The 27806-nt window shown below is 34.3% G+C and overlaps 4 protein-coding genes across 4 annotated transcripts; all 4 read right to left on the bottom strand.

The window, feature by feature from the left end:
• Window positions 1–166: 166 nt before the first annotated feature.
• LOC18032779 (ubiquitin-NEDD8-like protein RUB2) lies at window positions 167–3478 on the bottom strand. The gene is made up of 4 exons (XM_006421937.2): window positions 3157–3478; window positions 2254–2489; window positions 1015–1274; window positions 167–522 (listed from the first exon to the last, which is right to left on the bottom strand). The coding sequence occupies exons 2-4, from the start codon at window positions 2344–2346 to the stop codon at window positions 411–413; spliced, it is 465 nt and encodes a 154-aa protein (XP_006422000.1). The 5' UTR covers window positions 2347–2489; window positions 3157–3478; the 3' UTR covers window positions 167–410.
• Window positions 3479–4349: 871 nt separating this feature from the next.
• LOC18032686 (proline--tRNA ligase, chloroplastic/mitochondrial) lies at window positions 4350–9308 on the bottom strand. Its single transcript, XM_006421936.2, has 11 exons — window positions 8691–9308; window positions 8555–8611; window positions 7768–7878; window positions 7504–7590; window positions 7303–7416; window positions 7010–7216; window positions 6718–6855; window positions 6030–6191; window positions 5409–5608; window positions 4949–5032; window positions 4350–4840 (listed from the first exon to the last, which is right to left on the bottom strand). Exons 1-11 carry the CDS (start codon window positions 9063–9065, stop codon window positions 4699–4701), a joined length of 1677 nt encoding a protein of 558 aa, XP_006421999.1. The 5' UTR covers window positions 9066–9308; the 3' UTR covers window positions 4350–4698.
• A 352-nt stretch (window positions 9309–9660) lies between these two features.
• LOC18032533 lies at window positions 9661–11994 on the bottom strand. Its single transcript, XM_006421935.2, has 5 exons — window positions 11892–11994; window positions 11104–11195; window positions 10497–10955; window positions 10363–10406; window positions 9661–10235 (listed from the first exon to the last, which is right to left on the bottom strand). Exons 2-5 carry the CDS (start codon window positions 11159–11161, stop codon window positions 10044–10046), a joined length of 753 nt encoding a protein of 250 aa, XP_006421998.1. The 5' UTR covers window positions 11162–11195; window positions 11892–11994; the 3' UTR covers window positions 9661–10043.
• Window positions 11995–15858: 3864 nt separating this feature from the next.
• Window positions 15859–18403, bottom strand: LOC18032155 (scarecrow-like protein 8). The gene has a single exon (XM_006421934.2). It carries the CDS (start codon window positions 18092–18094, stop codon window positions 16115–16117), a length of 1980 nt encoding a protein of 659 aa, XP_006421997.1. The 5' UTR covers window positions 18095–18403; the 3' UTR covers window positions 15859–16114.
• Between the last annotated feature and the right edge of the window lie 9403 nt (window positions 18404–27806).

Below are 27806 nucleotides of genomic sequence, written 5' to 3'. Positions count from 1 at the left end.
GTGCAACAATCAAGCCCAAAAACTAGGTCATTGTTTATATTTTACATCAACTCACATTAATTCAGACAAGGGAAAACAGAGCCCCCAAGTCTATGACACAATTGTTTGAATTTAAAAGCTTTTCACTAAATTTCTCATTGGAGTATCAGTACATTAAAAAAGAAAATTCCCATTATCAACTTGGATCTTCTCCGGGGAATGGTCATTCAAAAAAAAAAAAAACCGAGTAAAGACTACTAAGCCTGACAGGAAAATATATCGAGCGAAAGAAAGAAGAAACAACAATGTTTAGTCCAAAGAAATAGAATATGTTCTTTGTTTTCAAACTCATTCAAGTTCATCAAGTTCCGTGGCCAAATAAAGCCTACATAATGTAGAATTCTGAATTCTCTTCATGCGAAAAGAAGCATTTAAAGACCGCCGCCCCTCAGTGCAAGAACAAGATGAAGCACAGAACCACCCTCAATGTTGTAGTCGCGAGCTGTCTTGTCGTCTGCAAGCTGCTTACCAGCATAAATAAGCCTGCAACAAGTACGAAAAGAGAAATTGAGTTATACAATGTTTAAACGGAAGTAGCAACTTAATTGTATTCTTGTCAGTACAGATAAAAAGAGAACCAATTTTATAACTTTGCTAAGGGAAGGATAGAAACATGATTGCGACTCCTAGCAACACATATTATCAAAACATGAACCACTGAAATCAACACAAGTACACACTGCAAAAAAGTATCTTTTCGGTGGATGCATTCTGATGCATGCCCTAGCTCTTAACTTGAGCTCATTCTTGAGCTTACTGGGTACTGCTCATTAAAGTTATTATTTCACATGACAAGAGAATCAACGTGCAGCGAATACACAATGTAATCAGAAATCATTGAAGTGTTTTTTTTTTCTCCCCCGCTCTTCTCACACCCCTCCCCCTTTCTTTCTCCTCTCTCTTCCTCAAAGGAATCACTGGAGTTAGCATCACTTGTCACTGAAAAACAAAAGAATAAGGAATTTAACTAGATACCTTTGCTGCACTGGAGGAATCCCTTCTTTTTCCTCCACCCTTTCCTTTATTCGTTCAATGGTATCAGTTGGCTCTATATCAATTTCAATTTCTTTGCCAGTGAGTGTCTTCACCTTGATCATAGTTCCTCCCCTGAGCCTCAGGACCAAGTGAAGTGTTGACTCCTTCTGAATGTTATAATCAGCAAGAGTACGGCCATCTTCCAATTGTTTCCCAGCAAAAATCAATCTCTGCTGATCCGGAGGAATGCCTTCCTTGTCCTGTAAAAGACATATTCAAGTGTTGATTAAACATGAATAGATTAACTCAAAAAATCAGAGCCCGTGCATAATGAAATCAGAATTTGGACTTATTTCCAGAGTTTTTTTTCATTATTCTTTCTAGTCAAATCCCAATTTATAATCTCCCCTAACATAAGGCACATCATAAACTGAATATGAAATCTAACCGTAACAGACTAAATATATACTTCTACCCTGGACTACACCGAAAGATGCGATCACCACTACGGAGTTGCTTCTATGATTACTATTGTAATCATAGAAGGCACATCATAAATCCCAATTTATAATCTCCCCTAACATAAGGCACATCATAAACTGAATATGAAATCTAACCGTAACAGGCTAAATATATACTTCTACCCTGGACTACACCGAAAGATGCGATCACCACTACGGAGTTGCTTCTATGATTACTATTGTATGGTAGTTAAAACAAATTGTCTAGAATTCAATTTTGTAAACCAATTATTGTCAGTACCACAAAACTGAAAACTAATTTGTTTTCTACAACAATCATGCTAATCAAGAATGGAGAATATCATGAAAATTGCAAAATATTAATCAACACCTATCTCATAAAATAGCTAAATGAAGATATCCCTGAAATATCAAATCTTGAAACATCCCCAACATAATTTTTAGGGCGCAATAAATGAAATTCATCAAAATTAAACCTAAAAAAAAAATGCTAGTGCCAATTTAACCTCAAGATGGGACAAAGATTTTTATGTTATCAATAATAAGAGATGCTCAATCACCAAAACAAATCACAAACACTATTTCTATCACAACCCCTAACCCTAACGGATTGTCACATAACCTAGTATCAAAAGGTCAATAACTTTCCCAAACAAACCTCGTCTTTCCATCAAAACAAACATACCCAGATAAATATTCACACCAAGAAACCATTGTTAACAACAAAAAAGACATCTTGAATCAAATAAAAGATTACCTGAATCTTAGCCTTAACATTATCGATGGTGTCACTGCTCTCAACCTCAAGAGTAATTGTCTTCCCAGTCAAAGTCTTCACAAAGATCTGCATACTGCTCTGATTTCTTTTCCCCCACTCTTCTTCTTTGAGAAAAAAAGGTGAAGCTTTGAAGACAGAAAAAGAAAGAAACTCAGTGTCTTTATTTAAAAAGGCTATGCCGTGCCACCTCCAGAGCCAAATCTTTTCCCTGGAACCTGTAATAATATAGAATTCAGATCAGCAATGAAACCAGTTTAAAGTAGAAGTTGATATATAATATTAGCAGCTAGTCCAGCTAATAAATTATAAATCTGCCAGCATATGCCTCCATAAGCGAGGCAGATCATTATTTCTTCAATTCAATAGGTGGGTTTCCAACACCAGGAACCAGGGCTTCATTGCATCAAAATAAACAAGAGAATATAACAGCAGACAAACAAGATGAAATATTCAGATGATTTGTTCTAATCACTGGCTTCTAAGTTCTAAAATTAACATCTATCTATGAACTGTTGTTTTGTAGACGTCCTTGCAAAGTCCTCATAACCATCCAAAAAGCTTGAGTTGTGAGACAGCATATATCATCCGCAACCAATAAAATCCAATCACGTAAACACAAGAACACGAATTCAAATTGCCCATTAAGAAATTTATATTGAAATTCATCAATGCCATTAGCATCCATGTTATCTTTCATCGTATTCAAGGGGATGTCATCGATGAAGTCACGAAATTAGAGCAACGATTCCTCAGATTTGATAAACATACAAACGGTCGCTTCTGCTTGCAAAATTATTCTCTTCAGAAAACCTTGTAAACAAAGCGTACAAATAAAAAAAGCTACGATCTTTTATTATTATTATTATTATTATTATTATTTACCTGCCTCTTCTTTAACTCAAAATCGCCGCCGAGTTTCAAGATTTTCAACTCTGGGTAGAGTAAAATTACGATCTTCTCCTTTTTCTAAGTCTTTGTTCCTCCCCCTCCTCCTCCTTCGGCTTAGTTATTTATAAAGGCTTTCATTTTATCGACGATAATTAACCGTCCGGCTGGGCCTCCTGCTCCTCCAGAGCCTAATCTTCTCTTTGTTTGTCGACGCTACCCTTGTTTATTTTTGCCATTTTGACAATAATGCCCTCGTTAGGAGTCTCCTATTTCGTGACTTGTCAAAATCGAATACGGAAGAAGGTTTTGGAAAAGGGAAACAAAAAATAATGCCACGAGATTTCAATTATTCTGCGTCCTTAATTTATCTATTAAATAATTAATTTTATAATATAATAATGAGCCGAGCCAATTGGAGTTTTTAGCAAATTGCTAATATCGAATACAGCAATTTCCTTTGTTAGTCCTCCAATGTTTCAATATCTCTCATTAGCTTGTTACCTTCACTAAATTTCCTCTAATTTTTCACTATCTAGCCTTTTGACTTTTTGGAAATGGATAAATTGTATTTATTCTACAAAAGACACCTCAACAACGAGCACAGTATATTAATTGTGAATCACTTCTCGATAAAATACAAATGCCATTCATTATGAGTCTAAATATTTGGTGCAATTAATTATAATTAAATCTATAGACCATAAGCCATGCTCAAAGCAAAATAAGGAATTTCTTATTTTAATTTTAAAGAAAGTACTAAAGTACAGGAAAGTTCATAAGAAATTTCCAAAGCCTCTCTTTTCTGAAGACATATCTAGTACAAGATTAGTCTCTCTGACTCTACATTTCAATATATTATGGACAAACAATCAGAAAAATGAACAGATAACAAGGGAGGACAAATGCATGAAACTGAAAATGACAAAAGTCTTATTTGGTATCGAGATGTTGTAACTTTTAAGTTACCGCTGCTGTAAAAAAAAAACTGTAAATATATATAGTAAATATAATTTTTAAATAATAATTTTAACAAAATTAGTAAAAATATAATAATTTTTTCACATACAAGTGTAACATCAAATTAACTTAGCTCCCAAACTACAACAATTAGTGTTACCAAACACTTTAATGCTATATCTTAAAAGTTATAACTGTACAAACTCAATCTTAAATAAAACTAAAGAATGTGAACCATATAAACTGATAAGTGCTTTTAAAAGTTCCGATAGGAACTGAGAGTAGCCTTGTATTTAAGAGGAATCTCCTATATTAATATCTAAATCAAATTGCTCCAGATAACTGACTGTGTCAGACTCTAATTACACTTACCTTCAATGAGAAAACAAAAATGATAAAAAAAAATTGACAAGCTTCATCCATCTATAATAATCAATAAATTACATTGCACTCAATTTAATGAAAATTATGTACTTCTAGTATAATAAAAAGAAAAAAAGCCTTAACTTTTTAAGGCGGATACCTGTAGCGAAAAAAGTTTTATCATTCAGACGATTGAAGACAGAGCAAGATGAAAACTTAATAAGATTTTGCAAAAAGGGCAACTTCCTGAGCCGGATTGCCTGTCATGAAGCATGTTTTATTCCCCTGCGGCTGTTCGAAGGGGAAACACCTAATGGTTGCCCCTGTTTCTTCTTTCACTTTTAGTTCATCTGCATCACTGTACCAACAATTGGAGTTTTTTTACATTTTTAATGCACATTCTTAATCTTAGTAATATGATGTCACATATGGACAACCAAAGTCAAAATCATAGCAATGGATTTACCTCGCCGACCAAGGACCTCTTGCCCATTTACCCATGGATATTGCTTCTTTAAGTTCCTCATAAGAACTCACATCCACAATGTTACTGCAAAAGAAAACCAAAATAAAATGAAGCGTGGAACAGGATGGAAACAACAGAGTCCCATGAATAGGGCTATCATTTGTCCATTATCTGATTTATCTTTAGTTATCCAATAAAAATGCTACACGAGCCCTTGTTGAATTCTTCTATCTCGCCTCAACTAGATCAACATTTATTTTGCTCATCTAGTCATAAAAAAAGATTCGCATTGTCATTTACCACTACTTGTCATATAATTAGACATTTACACTGATTCAATAAGAAAAAGAAAAGAGAACATTATTGCAATAGGAAGTAGAGCTCAAACAATTTACACATGATTTAACATTGCACTTAGCTTATAGAGATTTGTAAAAAACGATAGACTAAAAGAACGCACCTATCCCGAAATGATGTAGCCCTTTCCAGAAGAGCTGACTGGATCTCATCCAACTTGTCTTTCACATAAGCTTCTAAAATTGAAGGTTCCATAGATATTCCAAAAACTTTCCCTTGTTTTCCAGGGACATCTCTCCTAGATATGACCACACTTCCACTGCTAACATCACGAGGACCAATTTCGATCCTCAAGGGGATTCCCTGTAAGAAAATTCCATTACTATGGCAATTCAAGCGAAACAATATCTTTGAGCACCATTTTATCTAAGAGAAAAGACATTAGACAACATATGGATCACAACTATATCATATAAGGCAGACAAACACCAGGTATAAGAGCATTGGGTAAGGTCTTACTAAACATGGGTACCATTTCGATACAGTTGAGATTCCTTACCAAGATTTAGAGTTATGATTATTTACATATCCATCTATAACATGCATGACATAATTTGAATTTGAAGCGAGAATTCGTGGTGGATTCTTCGATTTCTGTAGGTTTGCTACACTCGGTTCAAGGACTAACCGCCGAATTATGAAACCCGTATGAGATACAGAGGAATAGGCTATTCTTTTTTTTAAGTACTACAATATGTTTGATCTTCAAGAATTCAAAGAATACCTTCATTTCCCAGAAATTAAACTTCCACCCTGGGGTTCTTTGATCTGAGTCATCAAGTTTAACTCTAATCCCTGACTTCTGCAAAACTTCTTTTGCTGACAGTGCAGCACTGAGAACTCCTGTTTTCTCATCAGCCTTCTTCCAGATTGGTACAATCACCACCTGGAAGCAACCAATGCAAAAGATAAAGAAACAATTATTATAACCATCATGAGTAGGGAAATTAAAAGACATTATAATAATTATCTCCAGATCCAACAAAATACATTACTTCCATCATTTAAATTCAAAATTCTTGACATTATAATGTATCCATGAAATCTAAACTTCAGTATGTTCAAAGACATGTTAAGCAGTTCACCATTAGGCAATGACATAACTGAAATCCCAAAATTCAGTGGCAAATAATAGACAGATGACCACAGGTAATTCTTCTGTTTGTCCAACAATCAAATTTCCCTAAAACATGTAAATTTGGAATTGCTGCCTTCCAAGATTCGCTGTAGTTGGCTTTAGAGAGAGAGTGAGAGAGAGAGAAAACATGCAGGGTCAAAGAGTAATGATAAGTCTCATTTCCCCAAAAGTATCTACAGTTTAATTGAGATACATATTCACAGATGCCAAAAAATTAAACAGTTGGCAACTGTACTTATAAATTATAACATAAGTACAAGAACAAAAAGAATACCTGTATTGGCGCAATCCTTGGGGGAAGCATCAACCCGGTGTCATCTCCATGGGTCATGATGATACCACCAACAAACCGAGTACTGATGGCCCATGATGTCTGCCACACATGTTGTCTTTGTCCATTTTCATCAGTGAACTGTATAAGTGCACATTTTGTCAGTTTCTTGCTCTCACTGGTGGACATTAAATATATGCATATAACAACTATAACTAACCAATGGAAAGAAACAACAATACAACTTGGATTACAACAGGTATGAAAAAAGAACTATCTGGTAGCATGCATTTACCTGTGTTCCAAAGGCAAGTGAGAAGTTCTGCCCAAGGTTGTGGCTTGTACCAGCCTGCAATGCCCTCTTATCACCCATCATAGCCTCTATGGTGTAGGTCCTTGAAGCACCAGCAAAAGTTTCCACTTTCGATTTTCGACCAGCAATAACGGGTATTGCAGTATGCTCATAAGCAAACTTTGTGTAAATATCAATCATCTGCATTGCCTGCACTCAAGCATCACGAAAACATCAAATGAGACATCAACCAATTGCGACAATAGGAATGGTCAAGGTGCAAGTGAACCACAAACCTCTTTTTCTGCCTCTTCTGGAGTGGCATGAGCAGTATGGCCCTCCTGCCATAGAAATTCAAGGGTTCTCACAAATGGTTTTGTGCGCATCTCCCATCGTGTGACATTTGCCCACTGGACCAAATTGTATGGAGAAAAGAATGCAGTGAGATATTAACACGAATAACTATGGATTATTTCAAGTGTCTGACATAGTAGTACCTGGTTAACCAGGAGAGGAAGATCGCGATAACTATGAATCCACTGAGTAAACATGTGATTTACAATTGTTTCACTTGTAGGTCGAACCTGTTACAGCCTCAGGAAGTGCAACAATCAAAGCCAAAACTCAGGTCATAGTTTTAAACAAACATAAACCAGCAAGTACATCAGTTCAGATATTAATTCAAACTAAATAAACAAACATGCTTATAATATCCAGACAGAGAAAAGTAAATGACAGTATTTTCTGAGGAATATATGTACCACAAGTTTTTCTTCTAGTTCCTTTCCACCTCCAATAGTTACAAGAGCCAATTCTGGACTGAATCCCTCAACATGGCTGGCTTCTTTCTCGATGAAGGAGTATGGTATAAACTGCAGCGATGAGTAAATAGCCAAATTTCACAAATCAGCCTAAAATATTAATATGTAACAGGAATTTGACAAATTAAACACTTTTAAGGGACACAAGAAACATCATAATGCAGATAAAAATAATCAGAAACCTCACCTCTTATTATCACCACAAAAAGAAAAATGAAATTGGTACCAAAAAAAAAATCAAATAAATCTTCTCCAGTCTCTGGAGATCCAGTTGTTGGAAGATTCTTTGTGATTCTTTATTTTTCATGCATGGTGGGTCATCAGATGTTCCCCTTTCCCTAGTGACATAAACTGTGTGATACAAATGACGCAACCAAAACATGAAGCAATATTTCTTAATTCACCATCATTAACAGACTTTAGACAACAGATCTCCAAGGATCAACACTCAAAATTTGTTCAATAACTGAAAAATGAGGCAAAGGACTCAGCAGAGGCTAGGCTATCTTTCCTAAACAAAATGAACTCAATACTCACAACTTTGTTTACAGAACATCAAACCCCATCTATCTTCTTTACATCTCGTATATTTTAGCACTGAAAGTAACTCATACAGTAAAACCAATTAACATTATGAGCATAGAGTAGCTTCTCACGCATGTAATAACCACTTCAAAATCCTTTTTCACACTTTCTCAGCTACCATACAGAGAATCTAGAACCATACCTGTGGGAAGTACATGTTACTGTGCCCTGTCTCCTTGAACTTTACATTCAAATAATCCTGCAAAATTATTTTCTTTAAATAAAAATATAATTCAAATGCAGTTCATATTCTACTACAAAATGAGCGATCGAAATACCTGAATTGCCTCCCAAATAGCGTATCCGTAAGGCCTAATAACCATGGTCCCACGGACCGGACCGTAATCAGCAAGCTCCGCGTTGGAAATAACATCGAGGTACCAAGCATTGAAGTCCTGCGACCTTGGCGTGATGACTCGTTCCCGGTTGCCTCGGTCTTGACTCGCTCGGTTCTTCTCGATTTCCACGACTTTGTCATCGGTTTCCGGCGGACTAGACGCCGCGCTCTGAGCGGAGAATCCAGCAGTCAGAGTCGGCGGAGGCCGAAGGCGATGGTGACGCCGTAGAATCGCCGAAGACCGGCGGGAGATACAGGGAGAGGAGGAGAAGAGATTAGTGAGATGTAAGGAGGGGAGTCTTAAAGCCGATACCATTTCCTATTGTCGTTTCGAGTGAAATGGTGGAGACTGGTGCCGCGTCTTAGTAACAATAACTACTAACAGTCGAGGATTTAGGAGATGAGGTTCTGGTTTCGGAATCTCTGGCGAGGTTATTTACACCGTGCGTCGTAAATCGTAATAGTTACTCGGTATGTCCACGGGGGATCAATATTTTGCTGTTGGGCCTAGTATCGTTTTTTTCTACCCTGTGTCCAATGGGCTTTTACTTTTGGGCCTAGTATCATTGGCTGATGGACCGATAGCCTTTTCAACTTCAACCTCAAAAAGCGTAGACAAACAAATGTAGGAAAAATAACTTTGAATTAAGAATACGACGCGCAGTTTTTTTGGAGTATTTTCAGATAACAACAGGAGCATGAAATTTTACTAGAATTGCTCGTAAACAAAGCATGAAATTTTATCACTAAATAAGTTTATTCTGAAAAAAGAAATATTAAGTATTAGCAAGTACGATTGTGTATTAGCAAAAACATGTTAGTAGTTGCGTTTCCAAAAGTCCCAACTCCTAAGCGCAACAGTCATGATTAAAAGAAATTACACCATGTAATTGCTGAAATGACTAGTTTGGTTGGTTTGAAGTCGCTGTTCATATGATAATGACTACAGCATGGGCACAGAAACAAAACCAGAGTCGTCTGAGTGCCAAAAAATAAAGTTGAGCTAAGAGCAATGGTTGTCATCCCATCACAAAGTAAACTACTACACCCAGTTAAAAACAGCATGAGAACTAACAAATTTTGCAGCATAGTTGCTGCCACGTTACTGCCTTCTAACATAGTAAAGGATGTACTGAAGAAGCTCCCATGTCCAGAACCAACACTAATGTGGTATTAAGGTCACCCAGTAGCAAAAGAACTGCCGTCACCTATAGCAACTTCAAACTTTGATCCCAACACAAAAGTTATATCATGATGCCATGTAACCAAGCATTGATACCAGTGACTTGGGCAATCATGGTGATTCTATCAATCTGAAATTGGCCTCGTCATGATCCTTCCATAGCATATAATGATTTGGTGATTTTGGAGATGCGCATCGAGGTGGGGAATCGAGATCACTGAACTGATCATATTTCCAAGGAGAGAGATCAAGCTGGTCCTCTGGCAGCTCTTCCAATTCCAAGTATCTTGGAGGACTTGCAGGCTGAAACAGAAGGAAACAAAAGCATGTATTTGGACAATCCTAGAGCCATAGAAATATAAAGCAATATAGAAGAAACCAAAATGAAATGAAGACTTGCAAAAAAGGAGGGAAAAAGTTGCAAACTGACCATCACTTTACTCAACTGTGGAGGCTCTGCCTGCTTGGGAAAACCTTAGAAACGAACAAACAAACAAACAAAATTCAGTGGCAAGGCTACACACACAATAGACTTTTGAAATACTACTAACCAACTTCGTTTACCTTTATCCAGTCCCACTGTCCTCAAAAGTTCATCGATGTCCATAGATTTAGTCTGGGCTTTGATACATTCTTGATGATTGTGTAGATACCCTTCCTCTGCAATAGCACTGAGATCTTCCTCAGTCAAAACACTCAATTTCGGATTCATATTCTTCTTTGGTGCCTCATGCAGATGTGATTTCCCTGAATTTGAAATGTCGGAAAGCGCTTTTCTGCCACTGGTCTGCAGTTTCTCAGGTGCTCTGGAGAAACTTTTCTTTTTGCTTCCATCAATTTTGATTTTAGATTTAGAAGCACCAATCACGTTGTCAGAGAAAACGTTGGAATTCTGCTTTTTCAGTGACTGGTTCGGAGTGGGATTCACAGAATTTGATAAATCACCAAGAGGCTTCCTTCCGCCAAGCGCCCCTTTCTTAGGCACTTTAGAGATGGTGCTCTTGCCCCCACCAGCAGAAGCTCCTATACAGATATTGAGATAATCAGACCAAGAGGCTTGAACACAAAATGCTTGAAAATCAATTGAATATTAAACAGAAATTATAACAAAATCCTTGAAAATCGATGAAAAGTCAATTAAGCATTAAACAGAAAAGAACAAGTGGAGTACCATTCAAGTGAGCATTCAAATTCTGATCACGGATCAAGCCACCAAGCTGTGAAGCCATTGACTATGTTTCTATGGAAATTCAGACGAACAATCTGCAGAGATGAAAACAGTTACATAACAAAACTTAACAGAAGAACTTATGACTAAAAGCAGCAAATCGACAAAAGGAAAAAGAACCTAAGAAACAATAAATGGAACTCAAACCCTCAAGAAAAACAACAGACGAGGGGAATTCAGAAAATGCAAAGTAGTTTTGCATACAATCAACTCTCTCTCTCTAAATTCCCTCTGAAGAAAAAATTAACAAAGGCAGCCCACATACATGTTTATAGATTGCAGAAACCATGCGCTAATTGCAAAAATTAATTAAAATAAAAATCTAATCGTTTTGTTCCCCAAAAAATATGACTTGCTAATGAAATCATTTCTTACTTTAATGCATCTCATTTCAAACAACATTACATGGCTGCATAATCAAGACATTTTATGTCTACTCACTGATCCCTGGAAAGAGATTTTCAAAATGACCCACAAATTTCTTTAGTTATATAACAAACCCTAGTTTGTTTCCCGAGAGGTAACCTAAAAAAGAAGAAAAGAAAGAAAAGGGACTTCAAATCAAAACCCATTGGTGATGTAAAGAGACTTTCTTGAACCTTAGACCAACAGAATCTTCAAATTTACAGTTAAATTCTAAATCATAACTAATTTTTCCACAAAAATTGAAACCAGGAATAACTAAAAACAATAGAACTAGAAAATTAGGGATTGAATAGAAGAACACTCACCAGAAGGGGTTTTAACGGGCAAATCTTGATTTGATTGCTTCGATTCTCGATCGATTTTCTCGGCGTTTCCAGTAAAAATTTCAGTCTTATTCACAAATTTCGAAAATGGTTCTTCGTTGCGTTTCGCTCGTCTTTATAGAGCGCAAATGGGGTTCCAACGGTAACATTATCTTTCTTTTACGTCAATGCCCCTCTGTTGAACACACAATCACAAGAATGCCATTCTCGTTTTCAGCCGTAAACTTAGAATCTATTGCTTTGTAAATTGTTTTGTAACTTCAAATATAATAATAATAAGAGTAATGATAAAGAAATAAATTCTTATATAATATAAAATTGGTTGAATTAAATATATTTTACCCTACATGATTTATTTATATTATTTTATATTTTTATCCAATCAATGAATTAATGTCACATCAATTAGTACAAGATAAGTTTAAATAAGAATTTATGATTGTATCATCACTCTAATAATAATAATCAGTGGCGATAACCTCCTCTTCACTGTGAGAGTCAAAATTGAACTTGCAACTTTTTGCATTACCATACCAAATTTTGTCAATCTATCCAATACCCACTACTATGTTTTTCAATTAAAATAGTACAAAGTTGAATAATAATAATAATAATTGTCAATTAATATTTGCATGTGAATAACACTTTTTTTATATGTATTTTAAGTATGAAGTTGAGAGTTGAAACAATCATCGCAAACAGTAATGGGACACGTACCACGTTGACTCAATGGCCTGTAAGACTAACCAGAAAAAAAAAATTAAAATTGATTTTGAGTTGGGTAAGATCCAAATAACTAGATTTTTTTTTATATTCGTAAGTTGTGGTGTTTGATCATTGTAGTTACCCACACGTTAATCACCATTCACCAACAACTATCTTGCTGCGGCAACTTTTGGTTGGTTCACATGAAAGAAAATTTTGGCAGAATCTTAGACTTAAAGGGTCGATAAAAAAAAAATATATCAAAATTGGAGCCAGCTGGCCAGCAAGTCCACATTTTGCAAATTAAAAGGGTCATTAGTTAACTAATCTACTAGATTATTGCTTAAATCTGGCGCGTAAACCTTTAGATTAAGAATTAATCAAATAACCACCTATCATAAGTTCATATCTGGTTAGAATTTTGATTTTTTTTTTATTAATTACATCGTTTTTATGGGTTTTGATTCATAATTCATAATTGCACCCCCCATGCATAATAATAAGAATGTTCATTTCATGCTTTCCGCACCAAGCTTAATTCGATCGTGTGTGTATGAAGAATCTAAAATTAGATTTTTACTAAACAAAAAATATGTGTCTTGTTTTTCTCTTCTTAATTAATGAGATTCAGACGAAATCATGTGAGCTTTCATTTGAAACAAAACGTATTATTCGTCGTCACATATTCGCAATGTGCAATAAAAAAATTTTTTTTTAAAAAAGCAAAGGCCGACATCACATTTATGAGCAGAAATTGAAATTGACTGCGCAGGCCATGACTTCGTTTCCATTCTTTTTTTTGTTTTTTTGAATACTGTTTATATAGGATTGTAGGTATTACAATTAATATTTACACACAGATTCTATAATTGGGACCTTCATCGTGGCATGTACTCCTCTGAAGCGCTGCCCAAATTCTTCAAACTCTCTCAAATATTCAAGGGTTGTCCACTCTACTCACATTTTGTGAGGAATAGATTGGTTCCACTCAATTATGTGATAATTAAGGAAGGATTGTAAATAAGCCCCATAAATACTTTTATGGAGGCTCGAACACTTGCACTCGTTATTCTAAGTGCAAGGACTCTCCCACTGGACCAAAGGCCCATTGGTAACTTCGTTTCCATTCTTAAATTCCTGTCCATGAACTTCATTTATTTATCTACGTGCAACAATAAATTTTTTTTTCTTCTAATATTTGTTTACAGAAATAACAACATTTTATCTTATAATTTTCACAAATTATCGTACATGTAATACATTTGAAAATGTAATATTCGATTAAAAGGGGCCTACTCATACCAAAGAACAAAAGTGAAAAATTGCTCAACAAAATTATATCTACAAATGACATCTCCGCCAATGAATAATGTGCACACGAATAAATTAGAATTACATCAAATAGATCTTATCATCTCTTTTTCATTACCCCATAACAATATAAACAGAAAGAAACAGTGAAAAAAAAAGGGCCTAAACTTTACCATAATCTATGATCTTTTTAGTTATGACTTGAGGTTTCTTATCTTGCTTTTAGGAGACATGGTTGGGTAAATCTCAATCTATTATTCCACCCATCAAATCCCAGCACTCTCTCCCCCTTTTTTGCTCATTATTGATCGATCTTTCTCCTTGTTGGATGAATAGTAAATTTTTTTAATCAATCTCTCTCACACTTCTCTATGGTTGATAAACTCATTCAATTTTTAATTCACCTTTGTAGTCACTTTTGATAAATATTATTGAAAAATTTAGGTACTTTTATTTATTAGAACACTCTTTTTTTTTCATTAGATTATTGTTGATCATATTGAGTATATGCATAATTAGTAGTTTCCTAATTCGAGATCTTAAAGTACAGGAAAAGTCTGAAAAAATTTTAAAATTATGAAATTTTAAAAACTTAAAACTTAAAACGTTTAAACCACACAGTTTATACATTTTATCGATGGTTTCCATACTTTAAAATTTTCAATTAAGACATTTCTATATGCAGAATATCCAACACTACTCTCAAAGCCTTGCATTTGTACTTTATCTATTTATTAGTTGCAGGTTTCTCACAATAACTCTTTGCCATACGCAATTATGATGAACCAGTTTCCATCTCCATCCTTATTGTTATTGTGCATTTATGTTTCTTTTAGACCCTTTGCCCTAAGACTTTAATATTTTTCTTGAGTAAAATATGTGAAGGATGTGGATACTGCATTGACAATGGAATAAATATGCCAAAACTTACAAGGAAGTGATGGTATTAATATATTTCTCTTTTCATTAGTTGGTAAGCAAATTGATGTTTGGAAAAAGATTGAAGAAGAAGGCAGTGTTTTGTGCCAATAAGATTTGCTAAATTTTAGACAGATCAAATTAATTATGATGGAAAAGACTAGTTGAGGCTATTAGCATCTTAGCTAAAAAGAGCTCATTTTCTTTTCTTTTTCCCCCCCTTTATACTGTTTTAGATTTTAGATAAAGAAGGTAGGCCAAGGGTTTAGAGTTTTGAGGGGGCATTATGAAATAATTTCCCATGCATTTTAGGTTTTAAAACAAAAGATATAGTTACATGTTAACCTCACTGAAAATGTCTTATCCAAAAAATGTTCTTGTCATGCAGCAAGCTTGTATGTTAAACATAATTATAATTTTTTTAGCCTCGAAGAATTTATTTATTTTAGTTTTGTTCCCCCCCCCCCCCCCCCAAAAAAAATAATAATAATACTTAACTCTTAACAATATTCTAATCATCAATTGAATAACTTAGTAGACTAAATAAATGATTTAACAAGTTATAAAATTAATCATCTAATTGTAATGGATTAATGGCAGCACTACAATATTTGGGAAGAAAATATTGAAATGCTATATTTGGAAAAGTGCATTTTAATTGAAAAATCCAAATATTGACATTTAATGTTCATTCTGTTCAATGTTGGCTTTGCAATAAATAAGCTGAGATAAGCACCCACCAATTTGCGTGGGCTGGAAAGTGAAAACACATACATCCGATGTGATTCGAAAATTATTTATTTGTTTGGTGAACGAAATTAACCAACATCTGAACATGCACGCGCGAAACCCCAATCCCATCCCCTCCGTCGCCGCCACGAACCAGTCGAATACCCACACGTGTGTATCAGGAGAATTAAATCACCGAAACGAACGCCGCATACAATAACAAAGGAAATAATCTGATCAGTGGAGCCCTCTGTTGTTGGCAAATGTGTGTGCGCATACCATGACATTACCAAACAATACTTCATTGACAGACAAATCGCACTCGCGCACATACATACGTGCAAATAGTTCTAATAACTAAAAATAAAATAAAAAATTAAATGCAAAAAAAAAAGTCCCTCAAATACAAAACGCTACTCCTTTATTATTATTTCCTTTAGTGGGCCTCTTTTTTTTCCTTTCCCTTTCCATTTTCTCAGGAAAACGTTCGAAAATATAATAACAATTAATAATATTAAATTAAAAAGAGAGAGAGAGTGAATTCAACGCCAGGCAGATACGACGGTGAGAGTTCGACCCATCCAGCCAAAGCAAATGCCGCCGTTTTCTTCTTTGACGGTGAACCCCGGGTTCACTCGGTTCCCGGAACTCAGTCGAGTCCGCATTGACTCGGCAATGATTTGACTCATTGGCTTCAACTCGAACCCAGCCATCCTCATGCGGGCTCGCCACTTGCCAAACACCTCGCATCTCTCCACACGGTCCCTGCCTTCACAAGCAACCGAGTTAGCCAATTTACGACTCAGCCCTTCCTCGACTTTGACTCGGTCCGAGTGGTCTCTCAGCACGGTCGACTCGATCGAGTCAAACAACGCTCCGTAATATGCACACGCCTCGTTGACGCGCGCCATGAACGGCGCCGTATTTGTGTTCGTTTCTTGCTCCACCAACGTTACCACACTCGGTGACAACCCCTTTACACGCCGGAGCAGCTCGTCCCTCGGATTCTCCGTTGACACGCTCTCGTCCGGCATTCGAAATAGCTTGAAAGCGAAATTCACAGCTAGTGTTTCATCCGGCTCGCAACCCAGTGAGTCGCGACTCAGATCATCGAATTTCAAACAGATTGCTACGTTGAAACGCAGACAAACTCCAACACGTTCCGCAACTTGACTCAGCTTATCACGAACGGCCTTCAGTTTCTCTTCACTGGCAGTACCATCAGCCACGGCTGTGACTTTAACGATTGCGGGTTTCCCGTTTAGACGCGCGGAGAGCGCGTGGAAGAGATTCATGTACTGTCCGCCTTGGCCGATATCGAAATCAATAACATGAATCTTATTGCTGCCAATTGTGTTACCTGTTGTTTGCTCCATTGTAGCTTCAAGAATGGCGAGATTAGCAGCCATGAAGCCCAGGCTGAAACACGGGGAGAAATCGTAAAGCAACTGAGTCGACTCGGCGTGTTCTTTGCCGAACAACTCAGCGACAGGCGGCGGGTTCTCGTGTGGGTTCACGCGCGACTTCAACGCTGAACACATGTGCTCCATCAACCTCTGTTCCGAATTCCCTTTCGAATTCGTCGCCTGGCTCAGCCGCGTCAAGATCTCGGAGGCGACGTCGTATTTTCCCTCCGAAACCGCCGTTGCTGCTTCGATAACCGTCTGTTTCGAACAGCTCGTAGCCGGCGAAGCCACCGATGACGATGAGCACGACGACGACGACGTAGTAGGTGATGGGGCGAGCGGACGTATCGACGAGACCGTCTGTTTCGGACTGAAAGTTATGAGATTTTGTATGGTTTCTGACCACTCGCTGTTTGTATTCGTTATAACTGACACGTCATCGCCTTCCTCCTCATCGTCTAACAACTGTTTCTCCAGTTCCTGCAGACGATTCAGCATCTTCTTCTCTGATTCCTGTCCTTGAACCTGAACCCTGTTATTATAAGACGGTACCGTATTGTTGTTATCCACGTACGGTATCGTGTTGGAAACGAGTGCTACATGTTGCTGCTGCTGATGCTGCTGATACAGCCTTGGTTGCTGCTGCTGCTGCAGTTGTTGTTGAAGGAGCGGCAAGTTATAACGGTGAGACAACGGTAACGACTGCTGTAAATCTGGGGGGAGGACGTTATTGTTGTTGTTGTTGATGTTGTTAGGGGAGAAATCTAAGGGGGAAATAGGAGACAAATTTTGATACGTTCTGGGTTTAACGGAACGGAGAAAAAGGCTGTTCATGGCTGGGTTGATGTGATTTTGTTGGAATAATTGTTGCTGTTGTTGGTGGTGGTGATGGGTAATTTGGTAATCGTTGAAGGTTCGCTTGCCGATGAGGTTTCGGTTGGCGATCTGAGGCGACGACGTCATTTGGTCCATGAAAATTCCCGGGAGCTGCGATGATCTATACGAGGGTTGATGCGATAATTGGTTACCGTTCATGGTAATGGATCTACCACCGGCCGCAAGTCCCGAATACAAGTCCGGGCCGCCGCCGCCGCCGCCCGGGAATCCAGACGACATTTTGTTTCTTTGATTGCTTCTTGATGAAGAAGAACTAATGAATGAATGAGAATGAATATAAGGGAGAGCGGGTATGAGGGGAAGAGAGAGATAGAGAGAGGATACAAGTTTACAACTTGTGCTTAGCGATACATGGCCATTTTCTTTTTCTTTGTTCTAGTTGTGATCTTTTTTATTCTTTTTTAAATACGTGGGTGGTGAGATTTTGTGTGCTGGTGCGGGTGTATGTGTGCCTTTCGAGTTGAGCCGTTGGATTGCTTGTGAGTTTCGGTTTTTTGCTGATATTTTCAAACTTTGAAACGCTGATTAGATTTTGCCGATGCGGAATCAGTTGCAATAAACATTTATAGCTTATCTTTGTCGGTTAAATTTACGTCCACATCTCATTTACGCGCGTGGAAATACCAACTAATCAAAATGTAGAGACTAACGAGGTATTCTTTGTCTAGTTTATTAATGATTTGTTTGGAATTATTATTAAGTAGTGGACTTTAAATTATTTAATAAATATTTATAATTATAGTATGAAATTTTATGTGATTTTAGCTCATTATTATTTTTTTAAAATTATTTATTATCAAAATTATTATTTAAATCATATTTATAAAATGTTATACATTTTTTAAAAGCAACAACACTGTGATACTAAATTGAGATTGAATTTTGATCTTTTGTTAAATAAATAATAATATAATATTAATATATCCCAAATTAGTGGCTAAATGGTCAAAAAATATCTTTCATTATTGGGTTATGAATTTGTATTTTTATTAAAAACTTATTCTCCTTCATAATATTTATAATATCGAGATAAAATATCATCCTTATTAACAAATATTTCTGTATCACTATAACTTACAATATTTCTTTCATACAAATTGCTATAAAATACATGAAATGATAAGAAAAATATTGTTATAAGTGGCATAAGTTGAGAATCAAATTTTGTATCTTTGTTAATTTGGGTTATATCATTACTGAATAAATATATGTTTTACCTTCTATTTAAAATTTTTAAAAAAAAAACTTACAAATATCTTCCATTAACATTAAATCTGGGGGGATAATAGATAGTTAGTTAAACTATCATTTTTCTAGTGGAAGACAGCAAAAGCATTTTGATATTACGAATAAAAAAATGAAATAGATGCAAAAAAATGTGCGTGAATGTACACTCTCTGAACAAGGACGTGGGAGAAGAATTTTAACTTGTGTCAATGAAACGCTCTGTTTTCGGCAGTGATCATCTGACGGGACAGTTACGAACTATTCTAAAAGGCTAACGACAAGAACCCGGGGGGAGTGCAATCCAGAAACGCTTCGTAAAGCGACGCTTAGTACACGTGTAAACAAGGCAGCAAGCATTCACGTAACTAACTATAACAGCTCCGTAATATGAGAAGTCCCGCAACTGGTTTCGCGGATTCGAAATTCCAGTACCCTGGGCTTTTGTCCTAACTCCTAACAGACGACACCCGGTTGATCCCCCGGATTAACACGTGCACGTGTAGGTGGGTAGCGTACGCGTGTCGGTTTCCAACTTTATGCCTTACTACAGAATTTCAATTTTCAAACCAGAAAGTTGGCAACGCTGGCCTTAACCCTCGCCATTAAAAGATTCGGCTCCGACATACCGAACGAAAAATAAATGAAGGGGTTGTAACATAAGTTTCTGCTTAGAAAAGTAAATATATTTTGTTGCCTCAAGTTATAAAGTTAAATTCCTCGAGAGTAATTTCATTTTCACAGGACAACTTTGCCATTTGAAGGTAGAATCGTCATGTACAAATACGTAGCTTGGATTTGTAGCTACTAGTTTCATTTAATGGATTTTGTGGCCAACAATTTCTTCTATAATACATTATCCTAATTTGTGGCCCTTAAATTTGTCTGAGTCCTTCTACTTAGTCGATGGTTTCACAAATCAGATTGATTATTACTTTGTATATTAACTCTAGGAGAATTTAAGATCAATATGCATGTGCCAAATGAAAGAAGGGGTGACAAGTTTTCATTACGTGAGAAAAATGCAAAGAGGAGAATGAAGATTATTGTATAAATGCCTGCCGTACATGAGAAAAATGTGTTGAGTTTTTATATCCTTCTCATTTGTGTCATGCATGAATATATTATTTGATCTTTTTAAAAAAAAAGAGTTGTTGACTGAATTATAATATTTTTGGGCAAATGTATCGAGTCATGCAGTCATGTAATTAAAGACCTTGACCTAGCTCACTCAAATTTTTTAAAAAAAATTCTCAATTAAAATATCTTTAACTGCTACCATTAAAGATAATTAATTAACTTCTTTCAAAGCTCCACATGAAATATAAAAAAAAAAAGGTTGTTATTCTTATTTTTAAAATAGGTAAATAAAAATTGTTGTTCTTATTGTTAAAATAAGTCAATTCATAATAGCCGGGAAAAATATAAGTGATTCTTGAAAAAGTTTGACTTTAAATTATGAATGAAAAGATAACAACCTTAGAAAAAAAATCAAATTTGATATCGACCATCTTAATTTAAGTGTTAGGCCGATTTCTTTCTTTCTTTCTTTTTTTCTTTTTTTTGAAAGGCCGTAAGTATAATATTTCATGAGTATCGTATCTCATAACTTAGGTAGCATCAAAGATGACCAAATTTTATTAATTTTTTGATTACTTGACAATACTACAAAATGTAGTATTCTTAAGATACAATAAGTAGACCCTACTCGACAAATAACTAAAATATATACTACTTTCAATAACATTGCCAAATTTTACTTTTGATCATTTTTCTTTATGTTTTAATCTACACGTAAAAGACATTTCTTAAGAAGATCGATGTGATATATTACTCGTATTACATTTAACAAAAAATTGCTAATTTTACAAGTATTTAATAAATTTCTTGAAGCATCCTAGTGTTGCCCATATTTACATTTTTAATCATCCCTTACCGCAACCAACGTACGGCTGGAATCTTTTATGAAGTTGAAACAATTACTAATAATTTACTTGCACAATACACGGGATTAATTACATGCATGCAGCGTATTCAAGGCTCAATATAAAGGGCATTTAATTTATTGATTCATTGCTAGCCTTCAAATTTAAAGCTTAGTGTTTGCCGCATTAATTTTTTTTTTTTTTGGGTTTTAAGATTAAATAGTAACGGGTTGGTTTGCTCTTGAAACAATGCGTATTATTTAATAGATTCTGACATTAATTTATTAAAAATGATGGTGAGATTTAATGGTTCGAAATTAATCAAATATCTCAAAATTCAGTCGAATTTAATTGACGGCAGGTTTCTACAATTTATAAGAGTTAATAATTTTAATATTTGTTAAAAAATTTACATTAATCTTGCATGCGCACACGCGCACGCGCACGAATACATTAATATCCAATAAGTTAGTTATTTTTTTCATTAAATGATGATTTCTACTTTGAGTATCACTTCTTCAAGCTATGGTTATTCTCTTCACTAGGGTTTTATCCTTTTTGGTTCTTGCTTCCATTGAAATTAATTATTTTTCTTAATCAATTGATAATAATTTGAGAATGACTTTTAGGCTTTCCCTTTCCTCTCAAATGGCTTAAAAACTAAGCCATTTCTAACAACTTTACAACATATTTCTTTTAAACAAATGCCAATTTCCTCATTGGAGAGAGCATCTTAATTTCAATAAAATAACACCCCATTTGACAATAATTTTATCATTATTTTCCATTTTCGCGTCACAAACACTCCCGTTGAGTCTTACAGCTGAAGCAATTTTTGACCCCCCGATACGAAAAATCTGTAAGCATATACCACTTAAAAGATTGGAGTATCTCCACTCGCATTTGAAAAATTAAAAGGTGGGTCAACTTTGCTTTTAGTAAAATGTATAAAATCAAAAGTGATTTGGGAAAGATATTTTCTTGGCCCCCCAACAAAATCTCTCATAAATGCACCAATTGTGAAATTCTTGAAACAAAAGTATTCACTGTCTAGCATTTCAGTTGTTGTTGGTTGCGTGTAGGCAAATATCATTTGAGAAAATTGGTTAGCAACTAAACCATCCAATCTACTTTTACCTCAATCTTTCTCCCTTTCTAATTGAATCTATGCCTCTCATCTACCTTCACGTGTCAAGCACATATCATTTGCCATTTGTATTTTGCCTAACTATTTTATTTTCTAAATATGCGCTCTCCCGATCTAACTTCAGAAAGATTTACACGGAGTTCTCATTCGGTGCACAATTTCATACGTTTTGATATGCATATTTTGAACTAGTTAATTACCCTTATTCAGTATTTAGTTTCAATAAGATGTCATACGCAAATTAAGTTATACGTCGTTAGTTAATTTTAAAATATGTGAATGTTTGTGTTTGAAAAGTTCATCAAAAATCACCTTTGAAACAAGTAACTATCGTCTCTCTTTGGGTTATTAAAAAAAATTATCTTTTTTCTCGAACAAATATATAGTGAGTATAATAGATACTGATGAATAACAATTTTTAAATAAAAAGACATATTGCGATAAATGACAGTTAGAAAAACGAAACTATATATTATTTATATACATTGGTGGCTAAATCCAAAGGTACCAAACTATTTTGCATTATCTAGTATGTTGATTCTTCTCATGATATGCACCCACCACTCCACCTAATTAAAAGCTAATTATAAATATACAAGGGCAAATTGGTCATTTAATTATTCCACATTACTTCAATTGGAAAAGGCAAAAAAGAGTTGGCGGAGACTGCCTAACAGAAAAACGAATCAGTCCTAACTCGCGGCAACTAGGGGCATTACTGGAATTTAACTCCACGTGGGCCCTGTTAAGTTCCGGGGGTTTTGAGTTAAACCGGGGGTAGCCGGTTTCTATTTTGGAATTTAGCTTACGCCAGGTGAGAGTGAAACTTTTTTAAAACGGAAGACGTTACGCGCTTTGGTGACGCGTGTACGCGCACACGCGATCCGTGCCACACGAAACCCACACACCACGCAATGACACAAAAAAGCTGGCGGTAGAGTCAGAGCGGCTGACAGGTAATTGTGGATTACATGTTCTTAAGCAATTGATTAGCGATTTAATTATTTGTTTAAGTACTTTAAAATTTATTAAATCCTCTTTGGCGGGACCACTTAATATTCATATTAACAAGAAATTGACTATCGCTCGGTGTCCTTTTGGTTTTTTGCGAATAATGAAATAAAGACCCCTTAAAACTAATTTTTCATCAATTTTAGCGATTTAATTAAATTGCGCTTTGGATTTATGTAGTTAGATGACCATCTTGAATTGTTCTATTAAAGCATTATTATATTGTTAATTTCAAAAAAAAAAAAAGTGTTATATTGTTGTTTATTGTTCTACTAAACAACCATCCAATCAAATATCCGTTCTAAAATCCAAATGAAAGTTCGACTACCAAATTACATTAAAATATTTCGGAGAATTTGCGCGATTTTACATATTTCAATGGAGAAAAAAAATATTTATTTAGCTATTGTTTGGTTAATACATAACTAAAAAATTGTTTAATATGTTCATTTGTGTTCAATAATGTGGGCGACGTTATTCACTAGATCATTTCATAATCAAACCAAGTGTCGTATAAAATACTTATTCTTAATTTTGTGAATTGATTGGTTTCTTTTATGTCATATTTAGAATTGATGTGTTGTTCCTTTTAAATTACAGCTGCTAAAAAAAAATAATTATAAAATAAAAGTTAATAATATAAAGTAAATATAAACTTTAAATAATAATTTTGATAAAATTATTAAAGATATAATAGATTTGTTATCATATAAGTGAAAAATAATATCAATACAACTTACAAGTTACAGCAACTTGTGTTTACCAAACACTTTAATATTGTAACTTAAAAGTTATAATTGTTCAACCTCAATCCCAAAAACACCATTAAATTGGTTATAAAAAAAAAAGAATCGAAATGGAAAAAAAAAAGCTGATCCCAATTTAATTGGTTCGATTCAATTCAATATAGTTGTATCGAGTCATGATAAGCTAAAAAATCACTAAATCAAACCCAAACATTGCCCAGTACATCCAAACATTTGATCCATATATATATATATATATATATATATATTAGAAAAATGCAGATATAATAAACAATCTCGTATATGATTTTCAATGCAATAAACCACTTTACAATAAACTGAGAAGATTCCAAAGCTGGCAAAGAGTTGGGTTGATGGGAAACTTGAGGACCACTAGCTAAAGATTGATAAAAATCTTATAGAGCATGGATTTTTTTTTTTTCTTTTGTGGATAATTTCATTATGGTCGCATGATGTATGATGCGCATGCAAAAGCAAATTTCAATTAATAGGGGGATTTATCTTTAGGACCCTCACTTTTTGATTAGATGGTCCCAATTGAGCCCCCACTTTGGCAATTTGATTAGGTGAGCATCGACTTTGGTTTTTCTTTGGGTTCGAAATTAGTTACAAATTATTGGGGTGACCAACTTGATTGCATTTGTTAATTCGTTCTTGGGAAAAGGAGCTAAATTTAGGTAAGAAAATGAAGTTGTAAATAAGAAATATGAACAACTTCACATTTTTGTAAGCACAATTCGTTTCTAATGACTGATTAAAGGGATTGGAACTATGTCATGATAATTTGACACCCTTAATTGTTTTTTTTTTTCCCATAGCATGTGATTTAAAGAACCAATTTGCCTAACAAGTACAAATGTCATGAATAAACTCACTCACATATCTTATATCGATAACAGTTCATGTCAAACGAGCGGTTGTTGAATCGAATTTATCTTGTGAAATATATGTTAGAAACAATATATTAACGACAATTTTAACAGGTCTTATTAAGTAAAACATTAATTCAGTTTTAAAGTTTATGCGGATTTCAAGAGATCAATTTTAAGATTATGTAGATCTCAACAGAGATACCATGATAAAGATTTTGAGATAGTCTAACTTGAAAAATATAAAATAATTAACAGCAAGTAAGCATGCATAATTTAAATGTGACACCTTACCTTGCATGTTAGGGAAACTATCAAAGTCTAAAGTTTAAATAGTTTAGACAAACCAAACATTTTAATTACATAGAATGTTAAGGCATGGCCTAGGTTTATAACTTCAATTATTTTTAATAAAACAAGGCACAGCCAAGCTAGCTTGATTATTGATTTGTTTTCCCTCGTTTCAATTGAAACTAAAGGATAACTTGCTACGTACTCAATGCAACATTTATTCCACGAAATTAATGCACCATTTATTTCAATACAGCCTTTTTTTTTTAATTTCCCCCTAATGTAGATCGTTTGTCTATTTCCATATCAACTCGACCTAAAAAATTTGTAAAAACTGTAAGCTTATTAATTAGGACCACAATAAATAAACAAATGCATTAGTTCTTGGTGTTGTCAGAAAATTTTGGAGGCCTTGTTGTTATTTGTGCTTGTTTGTAAGCTTACATAAATAAAATAATAAAAGCTTGGATGAATTCAATTGAAACGTAATCCATGGCGCCATAATGCTGTCAATTTTTGTCTGCAGTGAAATCTCAATAATATTGACACAAATAAACTGAGCACATTGAAATCTTCTTGAATGTATTTCGATTAATTTGTAAATAGATAATTAGATTTGCAAATAATTATCAACATTCTTGGTCCGACTGAAGTTCCTGATTCTTTTAATGATGAAAGGTCTGTTTTTTGAAAAATAGCCTTTTTTTTAGTCCTAATGTTTTATATCAATAAAGACAGATGCTCTTCATTTATAATGTAATATCGATAGGCTTTAATGGGTTTAAATTCTAAATTACTATATACTTTCAGTTAATGATGGGATTTTTTCATGGCTACATCCAATGATGCAAAAACATATAAATCAACGGAATCGTAGTACGGTACCATCTTTCTTTCTTTCTTTCTTTCTTTCTTTTTTTGTGCTTAAAATGTAGAGGTTAACTATTTTCTCTAAAATAATATCGGAGCAAAAGTTTTGTATTCAATTCCAACACATTTAAAGTTTACCTTTCATTTCTATTTTATTTTTTTTACCCTATTTATCTTTTCTTTTTCTTTTTTTTTTTTTGAGCTCCAATCTCTCAGCTAATTTATTTATGGGAGATTGCCAATTTTTCCTAATGAAATCAATACACTATTTTCGTAATACCCAAATACCCAATAGTCCTCCTGACACTATAATTTTATAGTATTACCCTTGGTTTCATAGACACTTTTATTCAAATTTATTATAAATTAGGTTAATCATATAAATTGAAAATAAAATACTAAAAATAAGAAATATAGATTTTGTGTGAATAAAAAATTGATAATAAGACATTTTTTTATACTTTTTTGTTAATTTTAAACAATTTTTCTTATAATGAATATATATTTTGTATTCTCAATATCAAATATCACCCTTTATTAATCTTTTTCTTTATTTTTTATTTTTTACATATTAGGAGAGTTATTAGATATTATAAAAATAATAAAAAGTAAATAATATATATTAATTTCAATAAGAATATCAAACTCTTATCTTAGGCTCCGTTTGGTACAGCTTTTCAAGTAAAGTTTATTTAAGTGGAGTTTTTACAAATAAAGCTTTTACCTAAAAAAATTTATTTGTTTGGTTATCAATAAGAACTTTTATTAAAAATCTATTAAATTACTTTAGTAGGCAAGTTTTTTTAAGTTATATTATGAAAAGAATAAAATAAAATTGTCAAATAAGTAGATGATACTTTAGATATTTTAATATTTAAAAAAAAATCAACCTTTACTCCCAAAAGCCCAAAATTTGAGATTTTACTAATAGAAGCAAAATAGTTTATTTAAGCTCTAAAAGCTCCACTAAAAAAAAAAAAAATCAAACAACAATAAAAATTACAATAAGAGCTTATGGGATTAAATAATCATTTATGGTCATTAGATAAGTCATACCAAACAAACACTTAGTTTTTATGAATTCACTTAACTTTAGAATTAAATTAGTCTCGATTTTAAACTTTAAGGTCAATATGTCTCTTTCAGATTCTTATTTGTTCTCTATCAATAATTATTTCACATAAGAGATTTTTAATTAAGACTTATTTTCGTACGTGAGTCTTACCTACTAAGGAAAAGTGTATTAAGACGATACCACAACATGACCCAAACGATGAGAAGCCACCTAAATTCCAAAATAAATGAATATTAAATACATAAATGGTGATGACTTTACTTTGTTTTTATTATTATTTTATTTATAAATGTTACCAAATTAATTTGTTCCAAAATGCATACATACCCATCGCAATTTGCAAGCGCGTGGATTTTATTATTTAGCTGTCATCTGAACAACTCTTGATGTAGTTTTGTTTTGCCGTTAACTGTTCCATCATCACTCACCAAAACGTTTTAACATACACTACTTGAAAATTGAAAGCCCCGTCGCAAATTGGTTATCAAATTTTCTCCCCCACTCCAACACCACACAATTAACACGAGTTCTACAGCTTGCGTGGGTGTGATTGGTTTGATAGAATCTGAGAGAAAAATGGAGTTTCCCCCAAAAAAAAATTGGCAAAAGAAAACTTGTGGAAGAGATTTTTGTTATAGCTTTTTTTATCTCTTAAAAAATCACATTCTCCTTAATGTTGTGATCACATGAGGTGTTATTATTTGCAAATCAAGAATTTAATTTATAGGAAGGAACATATGAAGAAATGAATT

This window comes from Citrus clementina, unplaced genomic scaffold (genome assembly GCF_000493195.1).
Source record: "Citrus clementina cultivar Clemenules unplaced genomic scaffold, Citrus_clementina_v1.0 scaffold_9, whole genome shotgun sequence".
In the NCBI taxonomy this organism is placed as follows: Eukaryota; Viridiplantae; Streptophyta; class Magnoliopsida; order Sapindales; family Rutaceae; genus Citrus; species Citrus x clementina.
Note: the sequence above shows the minus strand (reverse complement) of the source record. Positions and strands in the feature narration are given on the sequence as shown.

Excerpts from the sequence above, each read along its gene's own strand:
- LOC18032155 (XM_006421934.2), bottom strand. The coding sequence starts at position 18,094 with ATGTCGTCTGGATTCCCGGGCGGCGGCGGCGGCGGCCCGGACTTGTAT.
- LOC18032779 (XM_006421937.2), bottom strand. The coding sequence starts at position 2,346 with ATGCAGATCTTTGTGAAGACTTTGACTGGGAAGACAATTACTCTTGAG. Across the intron at positions 1,275-2,253 it reads ATGTTAAGGCTAAGATTCAG|GACAAGGAAGGCATTCCTCC; the intron begins GTAATCTTTTAT and ends TGTCTTTTACAG. Across the intron at positions 523-1,014 it reads ATTCCTCCAGTGCAGCAAAG|GCTTATTTATGCTGGTAAGC; the intron begins GTATCTAGTTAA and ends TACTTGTTGCAG.
- LOC18032533 (XM_006421935.2), bottom strand. The coding sequence starts at position 11,161 with ATGGCTTCACAGCTTGGTGGCTTGATCCGTGATCAGAATTTGAATGCT. Across the intron at positions 10,407-10,496 it reads GACAGTGGGACTGGATAAAG|GTTTTCCCAAGCAGGCAGAG; the intron begins GTAAACGAAGTT and ends TTCGTTTCTAAG. Across the intron at positions 10,236-10,362 it reads CACAGTTGAGTAAAGTGATG|CCTGCAAGTCCTCCAAGATA; the intron begins GTCAGTTTGCAA and ends CTTCTGTTTCAG.
- LOC18032686 (XM_006421936.2), bottom strand. The coding sequence starts at position 9,065 with ATGGTATCGGCTTTAAGACTCCCCTCCTTACATCTCACTAATCTCTTC. Across the intron at positions 8,612-8,690 it reads CTATTTGGGAGGCAATTCAG|GATTATTTGAATGTAAAGTT; the intron begins GTATTTCGATCG and ends ATAATTTTGCAG. Across the intron at positions 6,856-7,009 it reads CACTTGCCTTTGGAACACAG|TTCACTGATGAAAATGGACA; the intron begins GTAAATGCATGC and ends GCACTTATACAG.